The 27,054-nt window shown below is 51.7% G+C and overlaps 3 protein-coding genes across 4 annotated transcripts; 2 read left to right on the top strand and 1 right to left on the bottom strand.

Annotated features, from left to right (window-relative positions):
* The first annotated feature begins 322 nt into the window (after window positions 1-322).
* On the top strand, window positions 323-1,255 carry LOC108039186 (RNA-binding protein pno1). Its single transcript, XM_017116111.2, has one exon. It carries the CDS (start codon window positions 420-422, stop codon window positions 1,140-1,142), a length of 723 nt encoding a protein of 240 aa, XP_016971600.1. The 5' UTR covers window positions 323-419; the 3' UTR covers window positions 1,143-1,255.
* On the bottom strand, window positions 1,201-2,569 carry LOC108039185 (syntaxin-16). The gene is made up of 3 exons (XM_017116109.2): window positions 2,368-2,569; window positions 2,173-2,306; window positions 1,201-2,116 (listed from the first exon to the last, which is right to left on the bottom strand). Exons 1-3 carry the CDS (start codon window positions 2,446-2,448, stop codon window positions 1,279-1,281), a joined length of 1,053 nt encoding a protein of 350 aa, XP_016971598.1. The 5' UTR covers window positions 2,449-2,569; the 3' UTR covers window positions 1,201-1,278.
* Window positions 2,570-3,517: 948 nt separating this feature from the next.
* Window positions 3,518-26,765, top strand: LOC108039180 (probable E3 ubiquitin-protein ligase HERC2). 2 transcript variants are annotated; one of them, XM_017116102.2, is made up of 12 exons: window positions 3,518-3,723; window positions 3,845-5,741; window positions 5,853-6,421; window positions 6,475-7,023; window positions 8,574-9,523; window positions 9,581-9,737; window positions 9,797-11,553; window positions 11,613-11,986; window positions 17,233-24,910; window positions 25,040-25,523; window positions 25,654-25,830; window positions 25,893-26,765. In XM_017116102.2, exons 2-12 carry the CDS (start codon window positions 3,905-3,907, stop codon window positions 26,043-26,045), a joined length of 14,685 nt encoding a protein of 4,894 aa, XP_016971591.2. In that variant the 5' UTR covers window positions 3,518-3,723; window positions 3,845-3,904; the 3' UTR covers window positions 26,046-26,765. The 2 variants fall into 2 exon arrangements, with proteins under 2 accessions (XP_016971591.2, XP_016971592.2); XM_017116103.2 differs by having other exon boundaries at window positions 3,518-5,741.
* Window positions 26,766-27,054: the final 289 nt, after the last annotated feature.

The following is a 27,054-nucleotide window of genomic DNA, read 5'->3' as shown; positions in this document are numbered from 1 at the left end:
ATTTGATAATATCTTTTAAAGGCTGTTTCCCGCAAATACGATATTTGAATTTTAACTGCTTGTCAACAAACCCAGCTGATTGTCAGTACGACCGTAGCACGCTTAAATCCGATGAACTCTCGAAATTTTGGTCACACTGGAAAGATTAAAGTTTTTACGCTAGCATACTCGTTTGTCGATCTGGATACTAGGCTTTAATTACAAAAAAAGAAATGTTTTAAAAAAATACAAATATTCTTGATCAATATAATTTTTGGTATATGTGAGGAACTTTCTTGGTATATTTTCGGGGGCCAATGGTATATTTGAAATCAAAATTCGAACGCGGTCACACTGAGCACGTGGAAGACGAAGCAGCCGAACAGAATATTTTGGGGAACAACGCAATTGTCGCGGAAGAAACCACAACAGATCACATCATGGAGGCAGAGAACATCAAGGCGGACGCATTCGAGCCAGCCAAACGGGCACCCAAACGAGGAGCCTCCGGAAGCGGCCAGCAGGACATGGAGATGCAAGTGGACGAGGCGACCGGCATCGAGGGCCAGGTGCTGGGATCCTCACTGGCATCGGCTCCGCCCAAGGCAAAAAGGGCCAGGAGCGAGCTGCGCAAAGTGTCCGTGCCGCCGCACAGGTACTCCTCTCTGAAGGAGCACTGGATGAAGATCTTTACACCCGTGGTGGAGCACATGAAGCTGCAGATCCGATTCAACATGAAGGCGCGCCAGGTGGAGCTGCGTGTCGGCCCCGAGACGCCAGACATTGCCAATTTGCAGCGCGGAGCGGACTTTGTGCGCGCCTTCCTCTGCGGCTTCGAAGTGGACGACGCCTTGGCCCTGCTGCGGCTGGAGGACCTCTTCGTCGAGTCCTTCGAGATCAAGGACGTGAAAACGCTGCGAGGCGACCACCAGTCGCGCGCAATCGGTCGCCTAGCGGGCAAGGGCGGACGCACCAAGTTTACCATCGAGAACGTGACCAAGACCCGCATTGTCCTGGCAGACAGCAAGATCCACATCCTCGGAAGCTACCAGAACATCCAGCTGGCACGTCGGGCCGTCTGCAATTTGATCTTGGGCTCGCCGCCCAGCAAAGTGTACGGCAACCTGCGGGCCGTCGCCTCGCGTCTCTCGGAGCGCATGTGATCGTAATCGGGACTTGAGATTGAGAAGTAGTTGCGTTTTTTTTAGCATTAGCAATAAATAATAAATATAACATGTATTTATACATTTACAATATACACACATAAACACGGGAATGACGTGGACTATGACCGGAAAACTAAAGCTTGGTCAGGATGAGCAGCAGCAGCATGAAGAAGGTAACCGCCGCCAGGACCAGAATGACACAGATCTTGCGGTTTTTGCGCTGATACATTTCTGCCTTGTGTAACTGGCGCAATCCCTCAGAGACACGCGTCTGCGTCTGCTCTACGTTGTAGTCGATGCGATCGAGCACAGTGCCCTGCTCCTGCACCATGTGTCCGAGGTCCTTAAATATGTCGTTTAAGTCGTAGATGGACTTTACTATCTTCGTCACCTCCTGCTCGCGATGCTGCGCCACCCGCGAGTTCTCCTCCTCGAAAAGCAGCAGTTGCTGCTGGGTCATCCGGCTGGCCGGCGGTCGCTGGAAGTGGTCATCAATGGCCTGGTCGTCGTCCTCAAACAGGAAGCTGCTGCTGCTCTTGCCCTCTGCTGCCGGCGGCTGCAAGAAGTTGTCAAAGGAGTCGACAAAATTCTCAGCGCTCTGGTCGCCCAGCTCCACGTTGGTAAAGACTTCACCGGCGCCACCGTCGTCGAAGTACTTTTGCGAGCGCTCCTCGCGGGAGTTAAGCTGCAGCAGGTAGGCGTTCTGGCTGGCCCGGAACTTAACGGTCAGCTCCTGCAACTGGAGCAGGGCGCAGTGCACCGCGTTAGCGGTCAAGCACTGCTCTACCTTGCTGCCGACTCCGATGCTGGACCGCACGCACTGGATGTGCCGGTGCGTAGAGGTGATCAGCTTGGAGACGATCTGGCTAAGCACTTCAATATCGCACTCGTCGTCCCGCTGATCATCGAAGGCAGGCCTCAAGAGATGGCGTGCGTGCAGGGAGCCCAGTTCGTCCAGCTTCGGCTTGATTCTGAAGAGGAAAGGAAACCCTTAGCAAATTAAGTTCATAGTGTTTGAACTACCCACTTGGACATGGTGTACTGGGCCTCCTCGAACTTGTCCAGCCAGGCGGGCGGTGTCCCATAGTCGTCCTGGAGCTCTAGTCCCTCCTCTGCCTCCCGTACCGAGTGCTTCAGCAGGCGTTCCGCATCACTGCCCCTCTACAATCGCAAAACATATGCTAAAACAGAAATCCTTTGACCTTTGTTTTGGACTACTTACCCGATCGTCGTAGTGATTGCGGTTCTTGGACGCGTTGTTGCGCATGATGACGAACACCTCCGTCAGGTTGCGGGACGTCATCGTGGCTGGCTGCTCCCGGTTAGGAGAAGTGGTCAGTAATTTTTCCCAAATCCGTAAAATTTGTTTAGCTATTTAGGTTTTTCAGTGTGCCCTCCACCTTTTTCGCACAGAATATCGAAGTATCCGATTCAGCCACTAACTGGTCACTCTTTTTGGAAGAAATCCCCTTTCGCGTAAAATACCGTTTTTCCAGATGACTTTTTAACGGTAACCTAGGAAAAGAAAAACGCATTTTCTATTTTGCTAGATGACTGTGCCAAATTTAATTAAAAAAGATCCAATGAAAAGAACTACACGTACATATGTTATCTAAATAATAATGTCGTTAAAAATACTGACTTAATTTTTAATACATTTATAAAAACAATTAAGTTACCTCATTTTTCTTCTTAATATGTAAATTTTACACTCTTGCAGAGGGTAATATAATTTCAGTCAAATGGTTTCAACGCAGTTAATGTTACATTTCCGACACTATAAAGTGTAAAGAAAAGTCTTGTTCAGCATCACCAGGATAGTCAATTTAGCAATGTGCTTATGTATGTTTCGCTGTCCGTTTCAAACTAGGGTGGCAGTTTTAAATCTATCTGGATAAAACTATCTATAAAAGCTGATAATTATGTCGATCGCAAGACGTGTGAAAGTATCGCGCGGAGTCCTTCCGAATAATAAGATTGATAATTTTCCAACCCATGAATTAGCTCTGATTTTTATTTATTATTTTAGAAACACTAATTGACGTATAATGCGAGTGGCTTTAAGGGCTGAAGTAATAAAAGTGTGGGCTTCTTCGTCTATCAATAAAAATGTATATATATCATGTACATATATCATAACTAAAATGCATCCAACCCCAGAAATGCCTAGTGGCAGCAAAACGAATTATATTTTTTCCGACTATGATTAAACCTTAATCAACATCGAAAAAAAATGTTAAAATACAAAATAAAAACAAATACATTTTCCATTAGTTTGTATAGTCCCGATAGTGTGTGGTCACTGTATGCGCTCTATTCGCCAAGCAGTGACTGCCTTTTCGTGACTCTAGAACACTGGCGAACGGGTCACGGGCTGGAAACTATCGTCCATCGCTAAAGACAACTATTAAATTGATTAAATTAAACGCATTCAAAAACAGCAAGTGCAAACAACGGAGAGTGCGAGTGCGAGTGCAAGCGAATAAAACTGGGTGTCGTAACTCCGTGTGGAGTAACAAAATGAGCATTGCGGAGCAGGGTAATAACGGATTATCCTGATCCTGGACGCCCGAGTTGTGTGCGTATGTGTGTAGTCCGTGTGCCAGTGACGACATTGACCCGCCCCCGCCACGCCCCTTCCCCTTTCGCAGGGGAAAATGTGCCATGCCATTGATGATGTCGTTGTTGTTCATTTCCAGGCTGAGTTGAGCCGTGGAGTACTAGAAGGAAACTGAAAACCCGAACCTAGAATAAAGACCATGTTTAACCGCCAGGCGAACGGAGGAGGAGGAGCTAGTGGCCAGGGCGCGGGCCCCAGTCAGGCAGCACCCGCACCACCAACTTCTGCTTCTGCACCACCAGCAGGAGCCACTACATCTGGATCACCCGCACCGCCCAGCCAATCCCCCGATCTCTACCTGCGCCCCCTGCCCTTCTTGGACGCCAAGTGGCTGCGCGCTGATCTCATTGCCTCCCTGCGCAACGCCGCCGATGGCGCAGTGCTCTGGAACCACCTGATCCAGGACTGCGAGTTGGTCTCCTCTCCTTCTGCACCGCTCCTTAACGCCCGCGGCCAGCTTTCCTACCTGGGCGACGATGGCAAGCACTATTGCGGCGCCCAGCAGCTCAAGTGCTCCTGCTGCCAGCCGGACTTTTGCGGGCCACTCTCGGCCTGCAACTGCGACGGCTGCCGACCCCTAGACTCGGACACGGCCATCAAGAAGCTCACCACGCAGGCCGCCGCCCAGCAGGCAGCACATCTCAGCCAGGCCACTGATCTGGTCCTGAGCGGCTGGCTCTGGAGCCAGCCGCCATCGCAGCAGGCGCGTCTGGACTGCCAGCGTTCCATGATCTCAGAGCTGCAGGAGCTGGCCCTGCGCGCTGCCGGCAACTGCTTGTCCGCCCAGCATCTCCGACAGCAACTATTCGTCTACGAACGTTACTTTGTGGCTCTGAAAAGGGAAAGAGAGCGGGAGCGGCAGCCCTCGACAAGCACACCAGTCGGGGTTAACACTACCACCACAAGCACCACCATTGTCGCCACCAACGATGCCGTTGACCCACAGCCGACGGAAACTCCGGAGCACGGAGCTCTGGGCTTGGCGCGTGTGGCCACCCGGGCCGCCCTAAACTTCAGCTTCGCCTTTCTGCGCCGCGCCTGGCGCTCCGGTGAGGACACTGAAATGTGCAGCGAGCTGCTGAGCGAGGCGCTTGCATCTCTACAGGAGTTGCCGGAGGCCACCCTCTTCGAAGCGGCCGTTGTCTCGTCGCTCTGGCTGGAGGTCATGGAGCGCTCCATCAAGTTCCTGCGGCTGGTGGCGCTCGGAGATCCGATGGGCGGTCGATGTACCGCCCCGCTGAACGACCGCCACACGGCACTGTGCCTGCTGCTTGAGCTGGGCGTGCAGAAGGGCACGCTGGCCGCCACGCTTGAGAGCGTCGTTCTGCTGTTGCTGCTCTGGGAGAAGGATCGCGCGGGCAACGACAATCGGGACATGCCCCGCAAGACAGGCGCCCCTCTGCAACGCATCCTGCTGCGCTACCAGAAGATTGGAGCAACGGCCAAAGGAGGCGGAATCGCCGGCGGAGAGCCTGCTCCGGTGGCCAGTGCCACTGAGACCTTCCTGCGCTTTCTTTCGCTACCCAAGAGCAGTGCGGCAATTGTGGACCTTCGGCGCGCCGCCGTCGTCATCATTTCTCACCTGGACCGCATGGTGCAGCCGCTAATGCCACGCTGCCTGCTCCGTACTGGTCATGCCCCTGCCGCATCGTCCAGTTCGGCCCCCCAGCAGCGAATCTACGCCTTGGGATGGCCCTCGCTCTCCAAGGATCAGCAGGGATTCAGCACCGAAACAACGCTCAGCTGGAGCGGGGAGTCCACGGTGGTGCCAATGCTCAGCTGCCGATTCCAGATCAAGCAGGTGGCCTGCTGTGAAAGCCAGATGCTTATCCTTAGCCAGGAGGGCAAGCTGCACACCTGGCGCTTGGCCAAACCGGAAGCGGAACCGCTGCCCATGGAGGAAGTCGCCCATGAGGTGTTTATCAGTATTGCCGGCCACTGCGAGGGCAGACACTTCCTGGCCATTGACAGCAACCGTAAGTGACCGTAATATGTGCCTTATGTGCAAAACCAACCTCGGCCTGCGCCACTGTTCCCGTATGTTTAATTGTGATCATTTGTAATCCCGATCTTCAATATTGTTGCAGACAACGCCTATTCTTGGGGCACTGGCGAAGATCACCGCCTGGGACATGGGGACACCCACGCCCGCGCCGTCCCCACCAAAATTGCTGCTCTGGAACAGCATTGCGTCCAGTCGGTCTACTGCGGCTGCTCCTACAGTGCTGCCATCACCTGCGGCGGCAACCTGCTCACCTGGGGCCGCGGCACATATGCCCGTTTGGGCCACGGAAACAGCGACGACCGCTGCCTGCCCACCCTGGTGGTGGCACTGGCCGAGCACATGGTGGTGGATGTAGCCCTGGGCAGCGGCGATGCCCACTCGCTTGCCCTCACATCCGAGGGATTGGTGTTCGCCTGGGGCGACGGTGATTACGGCAAGCTGGGCAATGGCAACTGCAACGGCAGCCTGCAGCCGATCCTTGTCGAATCGCTCCCTCGGGTGCAGCGCGTCTTTGCAGGGTCTCAGTTCTCAGTGGCGCTAAGCAACGAAGGCCAGCTCTTCACCTGGGGCAAGGCCACCTGCCTGGGACACCAGCTAGTGGAGCGCAGCGTCCAAGGATGCAGTGTCCCGCGTCTGGTCAGCAGCTTGCAGGTAAGCTACGCTATGAACCTTGTGACATCCTACTTTCATTTGCTTCCTTTCAGCACAAACGCATCGTGGATGTGGCTGTGGGTGTAGCACATTGTCTGGCGCTCTCTAGTACCGGGGAGGTCTTTGGATGGGGCCGTAACGATAGTCAGCAAATCTGTCCTGCCTCCGTGTCCAGGGAACCATTGTTGCGAACCCCCATCCTCGTGGCATTGCCCACGCTCCCGGCTAGCGGAGTAGCCTGCACCAGTGCCCAAAGTCTGGTGTGGACCCAGAGCTCCCACCAGGGTGTGCCGTTGCGCGCCCCCTTTGTCATCGATTTGGGTGAGCCCACGTTCCGTCTGCTAGACCAGCTGCTGGGAATGTGCAGTAGCCAGGACAATAGGCAGACTCCGAACCAGGAAAGCGAGTGCATCGCCGTAGCCTGTCTCAATCTGGTGCGCCTGCAACTGCTCGCTCTCATCGCCAACGGAGTTGAGCCGCGCCAAGTGGGGCTTGCCAGTGGCAGCCGGCTCCTCAGCAGCCTTAAGACGCGTGTTCTCGGATTGGCTGGTGGCAGCCAAGTACTACGCACAATCCAAGTAGCCGCACAGCAGGCACTACAGGTGAGTCAGTTAGTTTGTTCTCCCCTGCTCTATTGAAATCGCGGTGCGGGTAATGAAACTGATGTTCAGTCAAAATCCAACTAGTTTAATGCAGATTATAAATAACGTAGTACCAATGCAGCTTTAAAATAAATGTAATATTCTACATATAAATATTAATGTGTAAAAACCAGGATTTATGTCGATTATTTTAATCAATTTTCGATTGTTCCTATTGCAGCTATTTGATATGTTGAAAAATGAGGAAGTTATGTCGATTTTTCTTTTTATACCCGTTACTCGTAGAGTAAAAGGGTATATTGTATTCGTGCAAAAGTATGTAACAGCTAGAAGGAAGCGTTTCCGACCCTATAAAGTATATATATTCTTGATCAGGGTCACTAGCCGAGTCGATATAGCCATGTCCGTCTGTCCGTCTGTCCGTCTGTCTGTCTGTCCGTTTGTCTGTCCGTCCGTATGAACGCTGAGATCTCGGAAAATATAAAAGCTAGAAGATTGGCATTTTGCGTGCAGATTCTAGGAGTTCCTATGCAGCGCAAGTTTGTTTCAAAAAGGTGCCACGCCCCCTTTAACGCCCACAATCGCTTATATACGATTTTAAAAACTTTAATATTTCGGAAAAGTAAAAATTCAGTTTTATTGTGTTCATTAATACCTATCGAAATGTAGAATAAATTTTTCAAATCGGACCATTCGTTAAAAAGTTATGCGTGATCAAAGTTTCTATCTCCATCTCCCTCGCACTCCCTTTACCTGAGTAACGGGTATCTGATAGTCAGGGCACCCGACTATAGCGTTCTCTCTTGTTTTATGATATAGTCGTCCGATTGTTAAAAAATTAAAACTAAATTTCTGAAGTTAAAATTTTTGTTTAACCTTTAACCCGTGCAGGGTGAATTCTAATTTTTTGTCAGCAGATTGTAACAGTGACTTTTCCGACTGCATAAAGTATATGTCGGAGTTGAGACAACCTGTTCCTATATGATATAGTCGTCCAATCCGGCCCGTTCCAACTTATGTATGTAATATCTGCAATAGAAAGAATACAGATTTTTTGTACAGATTACTTTAATACTGATATACAAGCCTATATACGCTCGCCAGCGATGCTGACCAATAAAATATATACTTTAAAGCATACATGCCCATTCTTGGCTTTAATAGCTCCTGACCTACTTTGATAATTCACACGGACACATAATAAAGATAACAAAAGAAGGCCAAAATGTTAAAACATATGAAACAATATCAAGCTCACAAATGCAAGCACATTTGATATGTTCTATTTTTGGGCACCTATGCTTTATAGGGTCAGCAATTTCTCTTTCGCTGTGTTGCAAACCTTTGACTGAAATTAGAATACGCTCTGCAAGGGTATAATAATAGATTGCAAAATGTTGCTGTCCATCGCAACACATTACAAATGTTTTCCATGAAAACTTGTGGAAAGATAATTTTTTTAAGCAATTCAGTGAGCATTTCTTAATTATCTGTACAGTCTTTTTTCATTTGGATTTACACTAAAACCATGATTTTACCTCTTATTATAGGACGGTTGGAGTGTCCTGCTGCCTACAGCAGCGGAGCGTGCCCAGACCCTCACCTCGCTGCTGCCCTCGGAACCTGGGCAGGCGTCCTCAGCCGGCCACCGCTTTATGACTGACCTCCTAGTCAGCTCCCTGATGGCGGAGGGCGGCTTGGAGTCGGCGCTGCAGCACGCCATCCGCCTGGAGAGTAGCTCCTGCTCCGCAGACTGCGGTGACGGAGTGCATTTACCTTTGCTGCAGCTGATCACGCGACTGCTGAGTAACAACGCAGCGCTCTCCCAGACCCGAATTTCGCCCACGCTTGGAAAGCAGCAGCAATTGCAGCAGGAGAAGGAGGAGGCAGAGCGCGAGCAACAGCACCAGGAGCCAAGCACTAGTCCCAGCCTGAGCCTGCTGCACCGGTTCCAGCGCCTCCTGCTGGCTCACATCCACCAGGCAGAGCCCGAAGAGGAAACCACTGGCGCCGAAGCGCTACTGCTGCAATACTTGCACGCTTTGATACCCGCTTGCGTTGCCACTCTGCAGAAGGCTCACGAATTGGCGCTGCAGTGTCGGGAGCCGGGTGAGCATTCGCTTAGTCACCAGGTAAGCCACCTGGGCCGCGTACTCCAGGCTGATATTTCGGACGCCCTTCTGCACGAGCTGCTTGTGGGCCTGGTTCTTCTCAAACGCGATCGACCCCAGTGTCTGGGCGGCCTACGGTGGGCGCGCCTGTTTCTACCACTGCTCAGGGTGCTGGACAGACTCAATCGGGCGCTTAGCGAGGGAGAGCTGCGCGACGGCGACGACATGGGCTGGCCCGGTATCATCTGTCGAGGTGGGCCCAAAGGCGGACCCCCGCCGGCCGATCCTGAGACGCACTATGTGCGCCGGGCGGACATGGAGAATCTACTGCTCGATGGCAGTCGCTGCATCATCTTGACCGGCTACGTATGTGATCTTACTGGATACAAGTGAGTATCAGCTTCAAATTATACACGAAAATTATTAACAACTTTTACCCATTCCAGCTGCGAGTCGGAGACACTACGGAGCGTTTTGGACTCGGGCTTAGGCAAGGATCTCACGGCTGAGATGGGTAGCCAGGCGCACAGGAGTGCCATGGAACACATCCTCCAGCATCACAAGCTGGGCAAGTACATGGCTCAGGCTAGCAGCGAAGAGAAGGTGGGATCCCGCTAAGAATTTGGTAGTCCCAATTAATGTAATTATTTAATCCAATCTAGTCATCGGCGCCTGGACCCAGCCGGCTTACCCACTTCAGTTCGGAGTGCGCTTTGGCGCAGCTGCTCGGCCTGGTGGCCAATCTAATGTGCAGCGGCCCGGCGCTGCAGCCGGCGGAGCTGCAGTGCCGTCAACTTGACAAGTCCAAACTGCTGAGTGGTGGCCTTCAGCTGCTCCAGCCAAGCAATCCATTCGACGAGGAGAAGGGCGAGGCGCGTAGTAGCCACAGTTGTCACAGCACTGCCGGTAACACGCCAACGGAGCAGCCGCCACCATTGCCGCTGCAGCAGCAATTGGCTACGGGACGTGGAAAATCCCAGCTGCAGCAGCGAGCAGATGCTTTTATAAGTGGCTTGGCAGAGGCTCGGCTTTTAGAGCCGCCGGTGGCTGCTTGGTTGGCGCTCACCGAGCGCTACTGCAAGGCGCACAACCTAATGTGGCACCAGGAGTTCTCTACGGAACATCCCGTCCAGGAGCTGGAGCGCTTGTTGAGCGCCGTGCTCATTCGGCACCAGTATCTCGGCGGTCTAGTGCTCAGTGCACTAGAGACGGAGTCGTCGCCGCCACGACAGCTGGGCGAAATCATTCGGCTTGTACACCAGGCCAAGTGGTCAGTTGTTCGTACCCGGCAACAGCTAAACCGCAGCTATAAGGAAGTGTGTGCCCCCATCCTGGAGCGTCTGCGCTTCCTGCTCTACGAGGTGAGGCCAGCGATCAGCCCGCAGCAACGTGGATTACGGCGTCTGCCCATCCTGCAGCGCCCGTCGCGCTTCCGGATGCTAGTGCGTCGTCTTCTCCAGGAACTGCGCTCCTCGCGAAAGCCGGCGAAGCCGGAGGATCTGCTTAATGCCACTATTCAGCAGGAGCAGGAGAAGAAGCCCCAGGCCATGCCTAAACTGGAGCTGGAGGAGCAAGAAGAGGAGGAAACATTACTACGGAGGCTAAACGAACGTCAGATTCATGGCGAAGGGGAGTTGGACCCGGGACTCATGCAGGACATTGTGGACTTTGCCCTGCAGGACAGCTGCGACGTGGAGACGGCACGACGGGCTATGTACTGTCAGATGCAGCGCTACCAACTACGGCTGGCGGGGCTTCAGCTTGTCCAGCAACTGCTTGAACTACATGGCTTGTTGGATGCGGCACAGTACAGTCTGCTTAACGGTTTCCTCGGACTGCACTTGAAATCTACATCCTCCGGTGGAGGCTCTGCAGGATCTAGTATGCATGTTCTTGGTCAGCTGAACATGATTAGTGCCTACCAGAAGGCCAGGTTACTGTTGGCTCAAGCCCGCGTCCTCGACTGGGCAGTACGAGAGCTGCGGCGTTTGGTAAACCAAGAACAGCAGGGCCATGCCCGCGGCAAGGATAGCACCAATTTGGGCACCTACGTACTGCTAAAGCGCCTTCCACGTGCTCGCTTTCTCCTCAGTGTGTTTGGTCTCCTGGCCAAAGAACTGGGTCCCAACGAGCTGGGCCTGCTAATCAACTCCGGGCTGCTCGGCACAGTGCTCGGACTGTTGGCTCAGACGGGCGGCGAGGGTGTGACCGGCGGCCAGGTGCACGGCGAACTGAGTATCCTCTACGAAGACAGCGTGCTGAAGCAGAAATCCAGCAAGGCGCAGCTCAGTGGTCCCGATCTGGCCAAGCTGATGAAGATCGGAACCCGCATTGTCAGGGGAGCAGACTGGAAGTGGGGCGATCAGGATGGCAACCCGCCAGGCGAAGGGCGCATTATCAGCGAGGTTGGTGAAGACGGGTAAGTTCTGGCCGAAACTCGTGCTCCTGATTTGGCAACAAATTAAATTCTCTTTTCAGTTGGGTGCGTGTGGAATGGTATACGGGAGCCACCAACTCTTATCGTATGGGTAAGGAGGGTCAGTACGACCTTCAGCTGGCTGACAGCGCTCTCAATGTGGCCTCACCCACGGAACCTGAGCGGGAGGATGTTTCCGGAAGCGAGGCTTCGCCCAACAGCGATTCGCACCCATCGAAACTGCTGCGCCACTGCGCTGCCAAGCTTCTACAGATCTTGGCCGTGGGAAGCGGACTGCACGGCGCTCAACTGGATAAGCACGCCCTGCGTGGCATGACCAGCATGTTCCGAGCCATAATTTACCCCAAACCATCGATGTCCAGCATCTCCCATTCGTTGGGATGGCTCAACCTTGGCTTTATCCGAGCAATATCCGGTGAGCACCATTTTAATAATACCACCTGATAGTGTTTTTCTTTAAAAACGTATTGTTTTATGCAAATATTAATCGTCACACCGCAAAATAATTTTAAATTTATTGCTTATCGCTTAATTCCTTTTTTATACCCTTGCAGAGGGTATTATAATTTTGGTCAAAAGTGTGCAACGCAGTGAAGGAGACATCTCCGACCCTATAAAGTATATATATTCTTGATCAGGATCACCTCCTGAGTTGATATAGCCATGTCCGTCTGTCTGTTTCTACGCAAACTAGTCTCTCCGTTTTAAAGCTATCGAATTGAAACTATGCACACACCCTTCTTCCCTTTGCACGCACTATATATGTCGGAACGGCAGGGATCGGCCGACTGCCATATAACTGATTGATCGGAAATGCCATAACTTTGGTGTTTGTTAAGTTAGGAAGTTGGAATTGTCTTTGGGTTTTATTTTTGGCCAATCAATCCGACCTACCAAACTTCATAATGATCGGCCGACTATATCCTATAGCTGCCATATAACTGAACGATTGGAAATGCCATAACTTTGGTGTTTTTAAAGTTAGGAAGTTGGGATTTTTATGAGTATTAAGAATGCATCATATGAATAATTTTGGAGAATATAATTTACAGAGTATTCTGCAAGGGTATATCAACTTCGGCTCCGCCCGAAGTTAGCTTTCCTTTCTTGTTTTAAAAGTTAATTACTCAATAACAATTTTCTTTTAATTATTCAGCTGGTCAAACTGGGGCAATTTGTATACCCTTGCAGAGGGTATAATTTAGGTCAAAAGTTTGCAACGCTGTGAAGGAGGCATTTGCGACCCTATAAAGTATATATATTCTTGATCAGCATCACCAGGAGAGTTGATCTATACATGTCCGTATGTCCGTCCGTCCGTTTCTACGCAAACTATTCCCTCAGTTTTAAAGCTATCCGCTTAAAACTTTCCCAATAGTTGTCTTTCTATTGCTAGTAGTATAACGAGCCGGATCCCAGAGGGATTTTAAAAAGTATAACTTTGTTGTTTTTAATTTTTGTTGTTCTTTGGGATTTGGAAATATTTAAATACGATGGAATTACGGTTTTTATTAAATTAAATATCATATGGCTCCCATAGGAAAAACGAAATTAACAAAAAAAAAATGGAAACCATTTTTTTTTATTGCTGTTTTTTTATTATTAAAATATTCCTTTGAAATATATTAATTGTTTACTATATGAGAATTACGCTTTTAGTTGTGTCAAAATCGGACAGAAATATTATATACCTGCCATAGAAACGATGGCAAAGTGCATCGCAAAGTCGACATAGCTTCATTGTTTTTAGTAATATAGGCATAGAAATCGAAATAGTCGTTTTGTGATAACTGCAAGGGTATATAAACTTCGGGTTGCCGAAGTTTGCTTCCTTTCTTGTTTTTTTGCTTTTACTTAACGCTTGAAACATGATTGAATTTAATTTTCATTGCAACTCCGAAGCAGGGTCATTTAAATATTGAATTTTACTTTTATTGTTTTGCCGAAAACTGTCGGTTAAACGGTAGATTTGTCGTTTTTCCCAAATTAATTCGATTGAAACCACTAGGTGTTATTTGATTTATTGAAGCAAGTTCTAATAATACTAGAATTTGATAGTTAATTATTAGATTCTAAATTTTCTTCCTTTTAATTCGTCCTTCTGTCTTCCATAACACGATTAGCAGAACTGAACCTGCGGGTAAACGCGAAAACTTTTTAATATTAATGGAAACTTTTAATGATTCCTTTTACCATACCCAAAACATTTTTGCCATTGCATATCTATTCTATTCATACAACTGTTAATGTCTCGATCAGAAACTTTACGTTAACTTCCAATCCATATACGTTTCCCTCGTTTATCAGCTATTAATCATCAGATGAAATTCAGTGTGCTCGTGCAATTGAGTTCATTCTAGACTCAAACATTTTTTGGTATCGAAAATTTGTAAACAAATGAAAGCTATACAACGAATATATATTTTATTAATTTATTGCGTAATCACAGCCTGAGGGATATTTTAATTAAAACAAGTATAATTAACAAATTTATTATTATCGGGACCTTAAGTTTATATACCCCAGAAGCTGTTACAAAAATTAAATAATCTATATTTCGATGCTATAAACCAATGAAGCTTGGTCGATTTCCTGAAATTCTTTTATGGGAGCTATATGAGGCCGTTTCGGCCCGTTCCGATGGAAATACTAAGTGCAACAGAAAGAAGACGTTTCGAAATGTTTCATCCAAAAACATTAAAACTGAGGGACTAGCTTGCGTACATTGTTATATAAACTTGTGCTGCTGATCAAGAATATATATTCTTTATATGGTCGGAAATGGCTCTTTCACTGCGTTACAAACTTCTGACCCAAATTATAATATCCTCTAGAAATGTATTTTATTCTGAGCCTAGCATCTACTTTTACTATCATGTAAGAGGGAATATCTTTAATTCCAGTACCTATTCTTGTTTCAAGTGGACGTATATCTACAGCTACATTTGCCACAACAACAAATGATGACTTCTGCATACATTTTCTCAGTTACTGTTGCGGGCGGACCTTTAAAATTGCACTAGTTCTTCTCCTTTATTTAATAAGCATTGAATTAAGCTTGAAGCAGCACGTTGTTATACCCTTACAAAGGGTATTATATTTTGGTTAGAAGTTTGTACCGCAGTGAAGGAGACGTTTCCGACCCCATAAAGTATATATATTCATGATCAGGATCAATAGGGGAGTCGATATAGCCATGTCCGTCTGTTTTAATACCGTTTGCGAGCTCAGTTTAAAAGCTATCGATATAAAACTCGTCCTTAAACATGTGCACGCAGATCAAAGCGCCCCGATCGGACGTCTATATCCTAGAGCTCCCATAGGAACAATCGGATATAACTTGCATGAATTGAAGATATTTCGCGCAGTGTAAAAGCTATTGACATGCATATTTACAATTCTTATTTTTTTATGCATACCTTGATCAGGGTAAAAGCGCTTGCTGATCGGACGTCTATATCTTATAGCTTCCATTGGATTAGTTGTTGAAAAGCTGTGAAAATATTACTTCTTTTCTATTTTTATATGACATTTTTGCAGTATGAAAGCTATTGACATGAAACTATGCAAATCAAATTTATGTATGTATACCTTGCTCAGGATAAAAGTTCTTGCCAATCAGACAACTATATACTACAGATGCCATTTAAAAATTAAATTCGTTAAATATAGGTAATCTTTTTTTTTATAAAATTACATAAAATCTAATTTATTATTTCGCGTAGTGTATAAGCTATTGATATCCATTTTTCAAAGTCTGCAAGGGTATTACAACTTCGGCTTGCCGAAGTTAGCTTCCGTCCTCGTATTTTTCCTTAATTATCCAACATAACCAACATATTCAGATTAAGACCCAAAATGTATTAAAGTTGTGCTTCTATACGCTTTGTTTCCATTTTTAAAATATTTGTACTACAAAATTTTACAATAACAAGAAAGGAAAGCTAACTTCGGGCGGAGCCGAAGTTGATATACCCTTGCAGAATACTATGTAAATTATATTCTCCAAAATTATTCATATGATGCATTTTTAATACTCATAAAAAATCCCAACATCCTAACTTTAAAAATACCAAAGTTATGGCATTTCCAATCGTTCAGTTATATGGCAGCTATAGGATATAGTCGGCCGATCCTTATGAAGTTTGGTAGGTCGGATTTATTGGCCAAAAATAAAACCCATAGAAAATCCCAACTTCCTAACTTTACAAACACCAAAGTTATGGCATTTCCAATCGTTCAGTTTTATGGCAGCTATAGGATATAGTCGGCCGATCCTTATGAAATTTGGTAGGTCGGATTGATTGGCCCAATATAAAACCCATTGCAAATCCCAACTTCCTAACTTTACAAACACCAAAGTTATGGCATTTCCGATCAATCAGTTATATGGCAGCTATAGGATATAGTCGGACGATCCCGGCCGTTCCGACATATATACTGCGTGCAAAGGAAAGAAGGGTGTGTGCAAAGTTTCAATTCGATAGCTTTAAAACTGAGAGACTAGTTTGCGTAGAAACAGACAGACTGACAGACGGACATGGCTATATCAACTCAGGAGGTGATCCTGATCAAGAATATATATACTTTATAGGGTCGGAGATGTCTCCTTCACTGCGTTGCACACTTTTGACCAAAATTATAATACCCTCTGCAAGGGTATAAAAATAACAAGAAAGGAAAGCTAACTTCGGTCGGAGCCGAAGTTGATATACCCTTGCAGAATACTCTGTAAATTATATTCTCCAAAATTATTCATATGATGCATTCTTAATACTCATAAAAAATCCCAACTTCCTAACTTAACAAACACCAAAGTTATGGCACTTCCGATCAATCAGTTATATGGCAGCTATAAGATATAGTCAACCGATCCTTATGAAATTCGGTATGTCGGATTGATTGGCCAAAAATAAAACCCATAGAAAGTCCCAACTTCTTATCTTTAAAAACAACAAAGTTATGGCTTTTCCGATCGTTCAGTTATATGGCAGCTATATGATATAGTCGCCCGATCCGGCTCGTTCCGACTTATATACTACCTGCAATAGAAAGACAACTTTTGGGAAAGTTTCGAGCAGATAGCTTTAAAACTGAGGGACTAGTTTGCGTAGAAACGGACGGACAGACGGACAGACTGACAGACGGACAGACGGACGGACAGACGGACGGACAGACGGACAGACGGACATGGCTAGATCGACTCTCCTGGTGATGCTGATCAAGAATATATATACTTTATAGGGTCGGAAATGTCTCCTTCACTGCGTTGCAAACTTTTGACTGAAATTATAATACCCTCTGCAAGGGTATAAAAATGATCCATGATAATAAAGAAATCAATTAAAAATCATTGAAGCGATGTGGTTCCCTATGATACTACGGGTGACAATTTGACAATTCATGTAATAGAACTTAGCGAGTAGTAACCAGTTGCAATTTTACTTACTCGTGGAGGTATTTTATAGGTACAACCTGAAATGTTTACCTGTTTAAACTAAGGAGTTTCGTTTATGTATTAATACAAATTTCATGGATCAATTTGCTTATTTGTTATTTTATTTATATAATGTAGTTCAATTCATCAGAAAGTATTTTAGATTTTTATTAATATTTAAGCGATGTTTCAGAGAGTAATGTGAATCCTTCTGTCTCTTTCAGGCGATTGCCCCCGGCTTTGCCTGGAGCTGAGCACCCCGCGGTGGTTGAGTCACTACCTTTCTCTTCTTGAGCAGCCAGCGGGCAACGAGGCGGGCGTCTACCGGCAACTCCACTGCCTGCGCCTGCTGCAGTTCATCCTAGCGCAGTGGGGCGTTGAGGAGGAGCTCCGCATGCCCGCCCTGGTGCACCAACTGTTCGCCACCCTGGGACGCATCGCGCTCCACTGTCCCGGTGATGCTAGTCTACTGCCTACGGCGGAGGGCAAGGCGCGCGTGCTGCTCACAGCCTCCCATTCTGGCAGCGTGGCCGAGGAGCTGGTGGCCCTGCTTCGCCGCCTGCACACGCTGCCGTCCTGGAACCCGGTCATCAATTCCTTCCTGGCGCAGAAACTCTGCGTAGCCGCCGAGCTGCTGGCAGAACATTCGCCGCACTCCACGCCGCTGGACAGTGAACAGGTGTTTGTGCTGGGTGTGCTTGGGGCCATGGGTGGCCACGATCTGCGTCCACGCGTGGGCCTCCATTGTTTCCACGAAGGCGGCCACATGGTGATCGCCAGCTTCACACCCAAGGGCCGCTGCCTCCTCGCACCCGGAGGCGTGGGATCTGGCACGGGATTTGTGAAGGTGCAGCTGCCGGCGGTGATGCCCCACTTGGACCACAGCGTCTTCAGCTTGAGTCGTCTGCCTATGAATGAAATGCTGCTGAATGCGTGGACAGTGCTGCTCTACGGACCAGCTCCGGAGCTCCGGGAGCTGCCCACCAGCCCGGATGGTCGCCTGGACTTGGCCCTGCTCCGGGCCCAGCAGCTTCAGATGGCGGTGCTGCACACAAACGGCGTTTTGTACCGCCATCAAGCCGCTTTGCGTCGCATCCTCAAGCAACGCGCTCCTGGCAGTATATATGCATCCGCTGATGAGCCGGACCGAACCGACGCGGAGTCGCAGCTTGCGGTGGAAGAGGAGCAGGAGCAGGAGCATCAGCTTTCCGCAGGAAGTGGCCAGGAGTCCCAGCTCTTGATACAGTGTATTCTTTTGCGAGCAACCCAGGCGTCCCCCGTTAAAGCCTGCTACAACTACATGGATCTGGACTCGGCAGCCCTAAACTGCATCCAATCGCTGGCCACTCAGGCGCACCAGGAACTGAGTGAGGGTGGCGACATCCCGCCCAACGCCCATTCACTTTGTTCTCCGCCTCAACCGACGATGGTCCACGGAGTGCCCGTGTACAATGTGGCCAGGAAGGAGCAGAAGCCGCCAGAGCAAGTGGAGGCCAAGTCCAAGTGGCCGGCGGCGGCCACCGATGCCCAGCTCATTGGGCAGATAATGGAGATGGGATTCACGCGACGCACTGTGGAACTGGCCCTCAAGCAGTTGTCGCTGCAAGCGGAGATTATGCCCACACCCGAACAGATAGTGCAGTGGATTTTGGAGCATCCGGACGTGTGTGCTAACACCATCGAGGAGGACACCCTGCCAATGCCGTCCTCGACCTCGTCGCACGATCCAGAGGCCGATTCCGACAATGAGTGCCCCAGTTCGAATTCGACGACCTCGTCCTCATCCTCCTCGGATACAGTTGAGGGTCAGCCGGTGGCCAACAGTGGAGCCTCTTTGCCAGTGAAGTTTGAGTCTCGCAAGGACTTCCAGACATTTGATCTGTACGCGCTATATGTGAGGGGACTGGTTCGCCCGGGCATGACGGTGCGCTGCTGTCGGGACTTCGAGGAGATCAAGCAAGGCGACATGGGCACCGTTTTAATCGTGGACACCGAGGGCCTGCACGATCTCAACGTCCAAGTGGACTGGCGCAACCACGGCAGCACCTACTGGGTGTGCTTCGTGCACATCGAACTAGTGGAGGCTCCTCAGGCGCAGCACCAGCCACGGCCCCCGCCCATCGCGGTGGGAGCACGGGTCCGGCTGCGCTCGCTGCGGTACGGGATGATCTGCCAACTGCGGCTGGGCAGGAGCCAGGGATCAGCGGCCATTGGAGTGGTGAGCTCCGTGCGCAGCAAACAACTAACTGTCGACTTTCCGGACCTGCCCGCCTGGCAGGGTCACATCAACGAGGTGGAACTGGTGGCCCCGTTGCCCGTGTCCAACTCCATCGCCGGCATGGGTGATTCCTGTGGCCAGGTAGTGTCCAGCGATCTCATCGAGGATTGGTCCCGATGCATTCGTTCGCTGACCGTGAGTTCCAACGAGGCGGCTGCCAAGCATCTGCTTAACGGCAGTAACCAGCCGTGGCAGAGCTGCTCCACTGGACCCTGTCGCCATTGGATCCGCCTGGAGCTGCACGACCGCATCCTAGTCCACAGCCTGACCCTGAAGGTTAGTCCCGAGGATCACTCGCACATGCCGTCACTGCTGGAAATCCGCGTAGGCGAGTGCGTTGATAGCCTAAAGGAGTACACCTGGATCCCGGTGCCGGCGGGCGCAAGCCGTGTGCTGCTCATGCAGCAGGTGCCCACGTACTACCCCTGGGTGGAAGTGGTGGTTAAGCAGTGCCAGAACAACGGCATCCAGTGCAAGATTCACGGAATCAAATTTGTGGGTCGCCGCCAGCAACCGGATATTCAGCACATTCTGGCCAACGCCCAGTTCCTGGCCAGTGAGTACAGCGCCGGAGTGGGGCCTGGCTCAGCATCGGGAGCCGGAGCAGTTAGCACATCCCACGGCGAAGCTGGTGCTGCGCCCGAACAAGATCTGCCCTGCACCGTAATGGTGTGGGGCCTAAACGACAAGGAGCAGCTGGGCGGCCTCAAGGGATCCAAGGTGAAGGTGCCCAGCTTTTCGCAGACCATCAGTCGGCTGCGACCCATCCACATCGCAGGCGGATCCAAGAGTCTGTTTATCGTGAGCCAGGACGGAAAAGTTTACGCCTGCGGCGAAGGAACAAATGGACGCCTGGGCCTCGGGGTGACCCACAATGTGCCACTTCCCCACCAGCTGCCCGTGCTGCATCAGTATGTGGTGAAGAAGGTGGCCGTGCACTCTGGCGGCAAGCACGCCCTCGCCCTGACACTAGACGGTAAGGTGTTCTCCTGGGGCGAGGGCGAGGACGGAAAACTCGGCCACGGTAACCGGACCACGCTGGACAAGCCTCGCCTGGTAGAGGCACTGCGCGCCAAGAAGATCCGCGATGTGGCCTGCGGCTCATCCCACTCGGCGGCCATTAGCAGCCAAGGCGAGCTGTACACCTGGGGACTGGGAGAGTACGGCCGCTTGGGCCACGGAGACAACGCAACGCAGCTGAAGCCCAAGTTAGTCGCAGCGTTGACAGGAAGAAGGGTCGTCCAAGTGGCCTGCGGAAGTCGGGATGCACAAACTCTCGCCCTGACAGAAGACGGCGCCGTGTTCTCATGGGGCGACGGCGATTTCGGGAAACTAGGACGCGGTGGGAGCGAAGGATCAGACACCCCGCACGAGATCGAGCGGCTCTCGGGGATCGGAGTGGTGCAGATCGAGTGTGGCGCCCAGTTCAGCTTGGCCCTCACGCGAGCCGGAGAGGTGTGGACCTGGGGAAAGGGCGACTACTACCGTCTCGGCCACGGGGGAGATCAACACGTGCGCAAGCCGCAGCCCATTGGCGGCCTGCGGGGCCGAAGGGTCATCCACGTGGCCGTGGGGGCACTGCACTGCCTGGCGGTCACGGATGCCGGCCAGGTGTACGCCTGGGGAGACAATGACCACGGACAGCAGGGCAGTGGCAACACGTTTGTGAACAAGAAGCCAGCTCTGGTCATCGGCCTGGATGCGGTGTTTGTGAATCGCGTCGCCTGCGGCAGTTCCCACTCCATAGCCTGGGGACTGCCCAATGCATCCTTGGACGAGGAAAAGCGAGGACCCGTGCCCTTCGGCAGCACGCGTGATCCCCTGGGAGGAAGCAGCTTGGGCATTTACGAAGCGGAGACAGTGCAAACCCTGAAGCAGGAGGCTAAACCCATAAATATGACCAGCCTGAGCGAGAGTCTGGCCTTGGAAACACCAGCTGCCAGGCAGGCAGCTCTGGGTCACGTACTCCGTGCCATGAGCATCCTGCAGGCACGCCAGCTTATCGTGGCCGCGCTCACCAGTCACAGTAAGGTCAACTACAAGGAGCGGGGCGTGGCCGCAGGCGAAGAGGAGCAACTCACGGGAGGAACCATGATGGGAGCACCTTTGCAACTGGCGGAAACGATTGCCCAGGGAGGTGGCGAGGCGCCCGCCGATGCCACTGATGCCGCTCTGCAGGAGCACAGTCCAGATGCTGCCATGGAGGTGCTGACCGGAGGAGTGTCCGGCGGAGCTGTCCCTCTGCCACCGCTCACCGCTGGCCCACTGAGCGCCTTTCAGAGCCTAACCGGATCCCTGTCCATGTCGGGGTCGCTCTCCAGCAGTGCTTTGCCCCAGCACAAACACTCCCGGATGTCGGCCAGCGCCATGTCCGTGATGGCCGCCACCATGACGCAGCAGGAGGAGATGCTGTCCCACATTGGCCATTGTCACGGCCTGGACGACTTCGGCGGACTGCTGGGTGAGCCGGAGGCCAAAAGCCTGGTGGAGCTGCTGAAGCTGGCCGTGTGCGGTCGATGCGGACCGCCGAGCACCGCCCAGACCATCGGCGACACTCTTATTTCCTTGGGCGCTGGAGCCCCGCCGGTGGCCGCAATGCTTCTGGAGACATGCATCACGGAGCTGGAGGACCTGTGCACATCGCGCCACTGCCTGGGCAAGTTGCCCAAGCCAGTGATGCAGGAGAGCAGCCACCCGTACGTGGACAACGTGAACGTGACCGGAGTGGTGCGCATTCCCGGTGCGGAGATGCTTCGCCTGGAGTTTGACAGCCAATGCAGCACGGAGAAGCGCAACGATCCGCTGGTGATCATGGACGGCACCGGTCGGGTACTAGCCATGCGATCAGGCCGGGAGTTTGCTCACTGGGCTCCGGAGATCCGGGTGCCGGGCGACGAGCTGCGCTGGAAGTTCTCCTCGGACAGTTCGGTGAACGGATGGGGCTGGCGCTTCTGGGTGCACGCCATCATGCCGGCGGCCACGCTGGGCGAAAGTGGCTCGGATCGAGCCGTATTATCCCAGCCATCGATGGCGCTGGTCATGTCGCTGCTGGATTCCCGGCTCGCCCCTCGCCAGCCTAGTGTTCTACTCCGTTTGGCCTCCGCCTTGGCAGCCTGCTCCCAACTGGGAGCCCTCACCACCGCCCAGAGGATATGGTCTCTGCGCAAACTGCACGCCGTCCTGCTGCTAGAACAGGCTCCCCGTCCACAGGATCCGTCACTGTCCACGCTGCTGCAGCCCTTGATACCGGAGCTATTGCGCCAGTACGAGTACGAGGAGCCGCAGGTGCGTGGTGGCATCCACCTGATGCACTCGGATTACTTCAAGACCCTGGCTGCCTTGGCCTGCGACATGCAGCTTGACGCCACGTTGCCCGCCACTTCATCATCATCCTCCACCGCAGCTGCGGGTGCCACATCCTTCACTGGAGACGTGCACAAGTGGGCCTGGTTCAAACGCTACTGCATCGCCGTAAGAGTGGCCCAATCCTTGATTCGGCGTACGGAACTGCCCCGCGCGTTTTGCCTGGAAGTGCGGAAGAAGTTCGCCGAAATGCTGCCCACTTCAAATTCGAATTCAAATCCCAATCCTGGTGGTCAATCGCCTGGAGCTTCTATGCTGAATTCCACAACTTCATTGTCGTCCAGCACGGCCAGCAATGTATCCCCACCGCCGGGAACCACCAGCGAGCAGCATGATCTGCACTGCCATGCCCACCAGTTGGAATCCACCAGCACGCTGCTGCACGAGGATCACACGCTCTTTCAGGCGCCGCACGACGCCCAGCTGCTGCAGTGGCTCAACCGGAGACCCGACGACTGGGCACTTAGTTGGGGTGGAGCCAGCACAATCTACGGATGGGGCCACAACCACAGGGGCCAGCTGGGCGGATTGGAAGGCAGCCGGATCAAGACGCCAACGCCCTGCGAGGCGCTCAGCCTGCTCCGTCCGGTTCAGTTGGCCGGCGGAGAGCAATCCCTTTTCGCCGTGACGCCTGATGGAAAACTGTTTGCCACTGGATACGGATCCGGAGGAAGACTGGGCGTTGGAGGCAGCGACAGCTGGGCCATTCCCACTCTGCTGGGGTCCCTGCAGCACGTATTCGTCAAGAAGGTGGCCGTAAACTCCGGCGGAAAACACTGTCTGGCGCTGACCACCGAGGGCGAGGTGTACGCCTGGGGCGAGGGCGAGGACGGAAAGCTAGGTCACGGCAACCGGATGAGCTACGACCGACCCAAGCTGGTGGAACACCTCAACGGGATGAGCGTGGTGGACATCGCCTGCGGCAGTGCCCACTCGGCGGCGATCACGGCCAGTGGCCATGTGCTCACCTGGGGCAAAGGACGCTACGGGAGGCTAGGACACGGCGACTCCGAGGACCAGCTGCGACCCAAGTTGGTGGAGGCGCTGCTCGGCTACCGGGCTATTGACATTGCGTGCGGCTCTGGAGACGCACAGACGCTGTGCATCACGGACGACGACAACGTGTGGAGCTGGGGTGACGGCGACTACGGCAAATTGGGCCGCGGTGGAAGCGACGGCTGCAAGTTGCCGTACAAGATCGAAAGTTTGGCCGGACTGGGAGTGGTCAAGGTGGAGTGCGGATCGCAGTTCTCCGTGGCCCTCACGAAATCCGGAGCGGTATACACCTGGGGCAAAGGCGACTTCCACCGACTGGGCCACGGATCAGTGGACCATGTGCGCCGACCCAAGAAGGTGGCCGCTCTGCAGGGCAAGAAGATAATTTCCATTGCCACCGGCTCCTTGCACTGCGTCGCCTGCAGCGACTCCGGCGAGGTGTACACCTGGGGCGATAACGACGAGGGCCAACTGGGAGACGGTACCGTCACTGCCATCCAGCGGCCGCGCCTTGTGGCTGCCCTCCAGGGCAAGCACATTGTGAAGGTCACCTGCGGTTCCGCCCACACCCTCGCCCTATCCACTTCACAGCTGAGTGAGAGGCTACGGCCGCTGCCCAATCCGCCGCTGGAGTACGACCTCGTACGCGATCTAACGCCGGAGGCGCTGCACGCCCGCCTTATCCTGCTGCACCACTTCTCGGAGTTGGTGTGCCCCTGCCTGGCAATGCTGCCCATCTCCGGCGACCTGAGCCTGGGCGCTCTAAAGGATGTGCTCGTGTACAACATCAAGGAGGCGGCCTTCCGCAAGGTGATCCAGACAACAATGGTGCGGGACAAGCAGCACGGACCCGTCATCGAACTGAACCGCATTCAGGTGAAGCGGTCTCGGAGCCGCTGCAACGGACTTGCCGGCATCGATGGGATGAAGAGCGTTTTTGGCCAGATGGTGCAGAAGCTGCCGCTGCTCACCCAAGAGGCACTAGCCCTCCCCCACCGCGTTTGGAAGGTCAAGTTCGTCGGCGAAAGTGTCGACGACTGCGGTGGCGGCTACAGCGAGTCCATTGCCGAAATGTGTGACGAGCTGCAGAACGGCAGTGTGCCGCTCCTGATCAACACGCCCAACGGACGCGGCGAGGCGGGCGCCAACCGCGATTGCTTTTTGCTGGACCCCACCCTCTCCTCGGTCCTCCAGATGAATATGTTCCGCTTCCTGGGCGTGCTCATGGGCATCGCCGTGCGCACTGGATCGCCGCTGAGCATTAAGTGAGTACCACCGATGTAATTGGTGTCTTAAGAAAATAGATAACTCATTTAATTTTTTTCTGAGTCACCGCCCTTTTTTATGGGTTGTACCTATAGAACAGTACTAAAGCCAATGTCTTGCCTTTTTAGTTTGGCGGAGCCGGTCTGGAGGCAGCTGACCGGCGAAGTGCTGCGACCCACGGATCTCACCGAGGTGGACCGCGATTACGTGGCCGGACTGCTCTGCATCCGCAACATGGACGACGACCCCAAACTATTCAACACACTGGAGCTGCCCTTCTCGACGTCCTCGGCCCGTGGTCACGAGGTGCCGCTGTCCACGCGCTACACGCACATCTCGCCCCGGAATCGGGCGGAGTATGTCCGCCTGGCTCTCGGGTTCCGACTCCACGAGTTCGACGAGCAGGTGAAGGCGGTGCGGGACGGAATGTCCAAGGTGATTCCAGTGCCTTTGCTCTCGCTCTTCTCCGCCGCGGAGTTGCAGGCGATGGTCTGCGGCTCGCCGGACATTCCACTTGGTCTGCTGAAGTCTGTGGCCACTTACAAGGGCTTCGACCCGAGTTCGGCCTTGGTCACGTGGTTCTGGGAGGTGATGGAGGAGTTTACCAATCAGGTGGGTCATCTCCACTCCAATCGGATGGTTTTTGTAATCACATTTCCGTAGGATTTGTTAAGAATATATATGTTTTTCTATGAATCTGAGTAATTGAATTGCGCCACTAAATTACAACTTAAACTTTCAGGAGCGCTCTCTGTTCCTTCGCTTCGTCTGGGGCCGTACGCGCTTGCCGCGTACCATTGCCGACTTCCGAGGCCGCGACTTCGTGCTGCAAGTGCTCGAGAAAAACCCGCCTGACCACTTCCTGCCCGAGAGCTATACCTGCTTCTTTCTGCTCAAGATGCCCCGCTACTCGTGCAAGGTAAGAGAGTAGTCGAGCGCGGCTAATGCGGATTTTATTAATGCCACCCCCGTTGCTTTTAGGCCGTGCTCCTGGAGAAGCTCAAGTATGCCATTCACTTCTGCAAGAGCATCGACACGGACGAGTACGCACGGGTGGCTATGGGCGAACCCACCGAGGCGACCGGCAGCGAGGACAACAGCGACCTGGAGTCGGTGGCTAGCCACGAAGGCTGAATCCATTGTCCCAAACTGTCCCAAACTCCCCCAAACTGACCCAAACTGACCCAACCTGCTTGACCTTCCCGACCTGAGCTACCGAACAACCGAATACCCGAACAACCGAGTACCCGAACAAATAAAGCAAGAGTCTATCGAGGACCTTGGAAACCTTGCGAATCTCCCAGCAGCTTATGATCCTCAACACTAGGACACACGAAGCCTTCAAGTTAAACCCACTCACGCGACACGTACACATATATACACGTATAAACATATATTTTAAATTAGCACTTGAATCTGAGCAAGACGACGAATCGAGCGAATGAGAAGGCATGACAGAGGAGAGAGAGAAAGAGAGAGAGACACGAAAGCGAGCGAAAGAAGTAATGATCGGTCGATCGCGTAATGAAACCAAAAAGCAAAGCGTTAAAGTTATTTCCATATTATATTATATATATACATATAAATTTAAATATAAATGTTAGTTGAAGTCCACTCATATTAATACACAAGGCTTAAACGTTAGACGCAATCCAATCCATTCCCATCCATCCCGAATCCGAACCCTGCCCAAAACAGTTAATAAGATAATTGATATTAATAACCCTAAAAACACAAAGGGCTGAATCCGTTTCTAATGATGATTTATTCAAAGGTTAGATGCGCCCACCAGGCGCCGCAAAGAAAACTCTATCTGAACTAAATTGAAGCTAAATAAAATATTACAAAAACCAATAAACATTGTTATATTTCTGGGTTTAATTCAATGTTCAAGTTCCCCGGGGGTCCAAACACAGTTTATAAACACCACGGCCCTATCTAAAGAGCTAATAAAGTGATCTGACTTCAGCGCAGCGGCCGGTCGATGGAAATGCATCAATTGATCATCACCAGTGATCATTTTATTTTGCTATTATTAATGAATAAAAAGGTTGTCGCCAAGTTTCGCAGTGCCAATTACATACACGAATGAAGTGTGAACATCTTACAGTATGTGTGATGCACACTCTCCTGACGTACCGTT

The sequence above is a fragment of the Drosophila rhopaloa genome, unplaced genomic scaffold, assembly GCF_018152115.1.
Source record: "Drosophila rhopaloa isolate 14029-0021.01 unplaced genomic scaffold, ASM1815211v1 contig_3, whole genome shotgun sequence".
In the NCBI taxonomy this organism is placed as follows: domain Eukaryota; kingdom Metazoa; phylum Arthropoda; class Insecta; order Diptera; family Drosophilidae; genus Drosophila; species Drosophila rhopaloa.
Note: the sequence above shows the minus strand (reverse complement) of the source record. Positions and strands in the feature narration are given on the sequence as shown.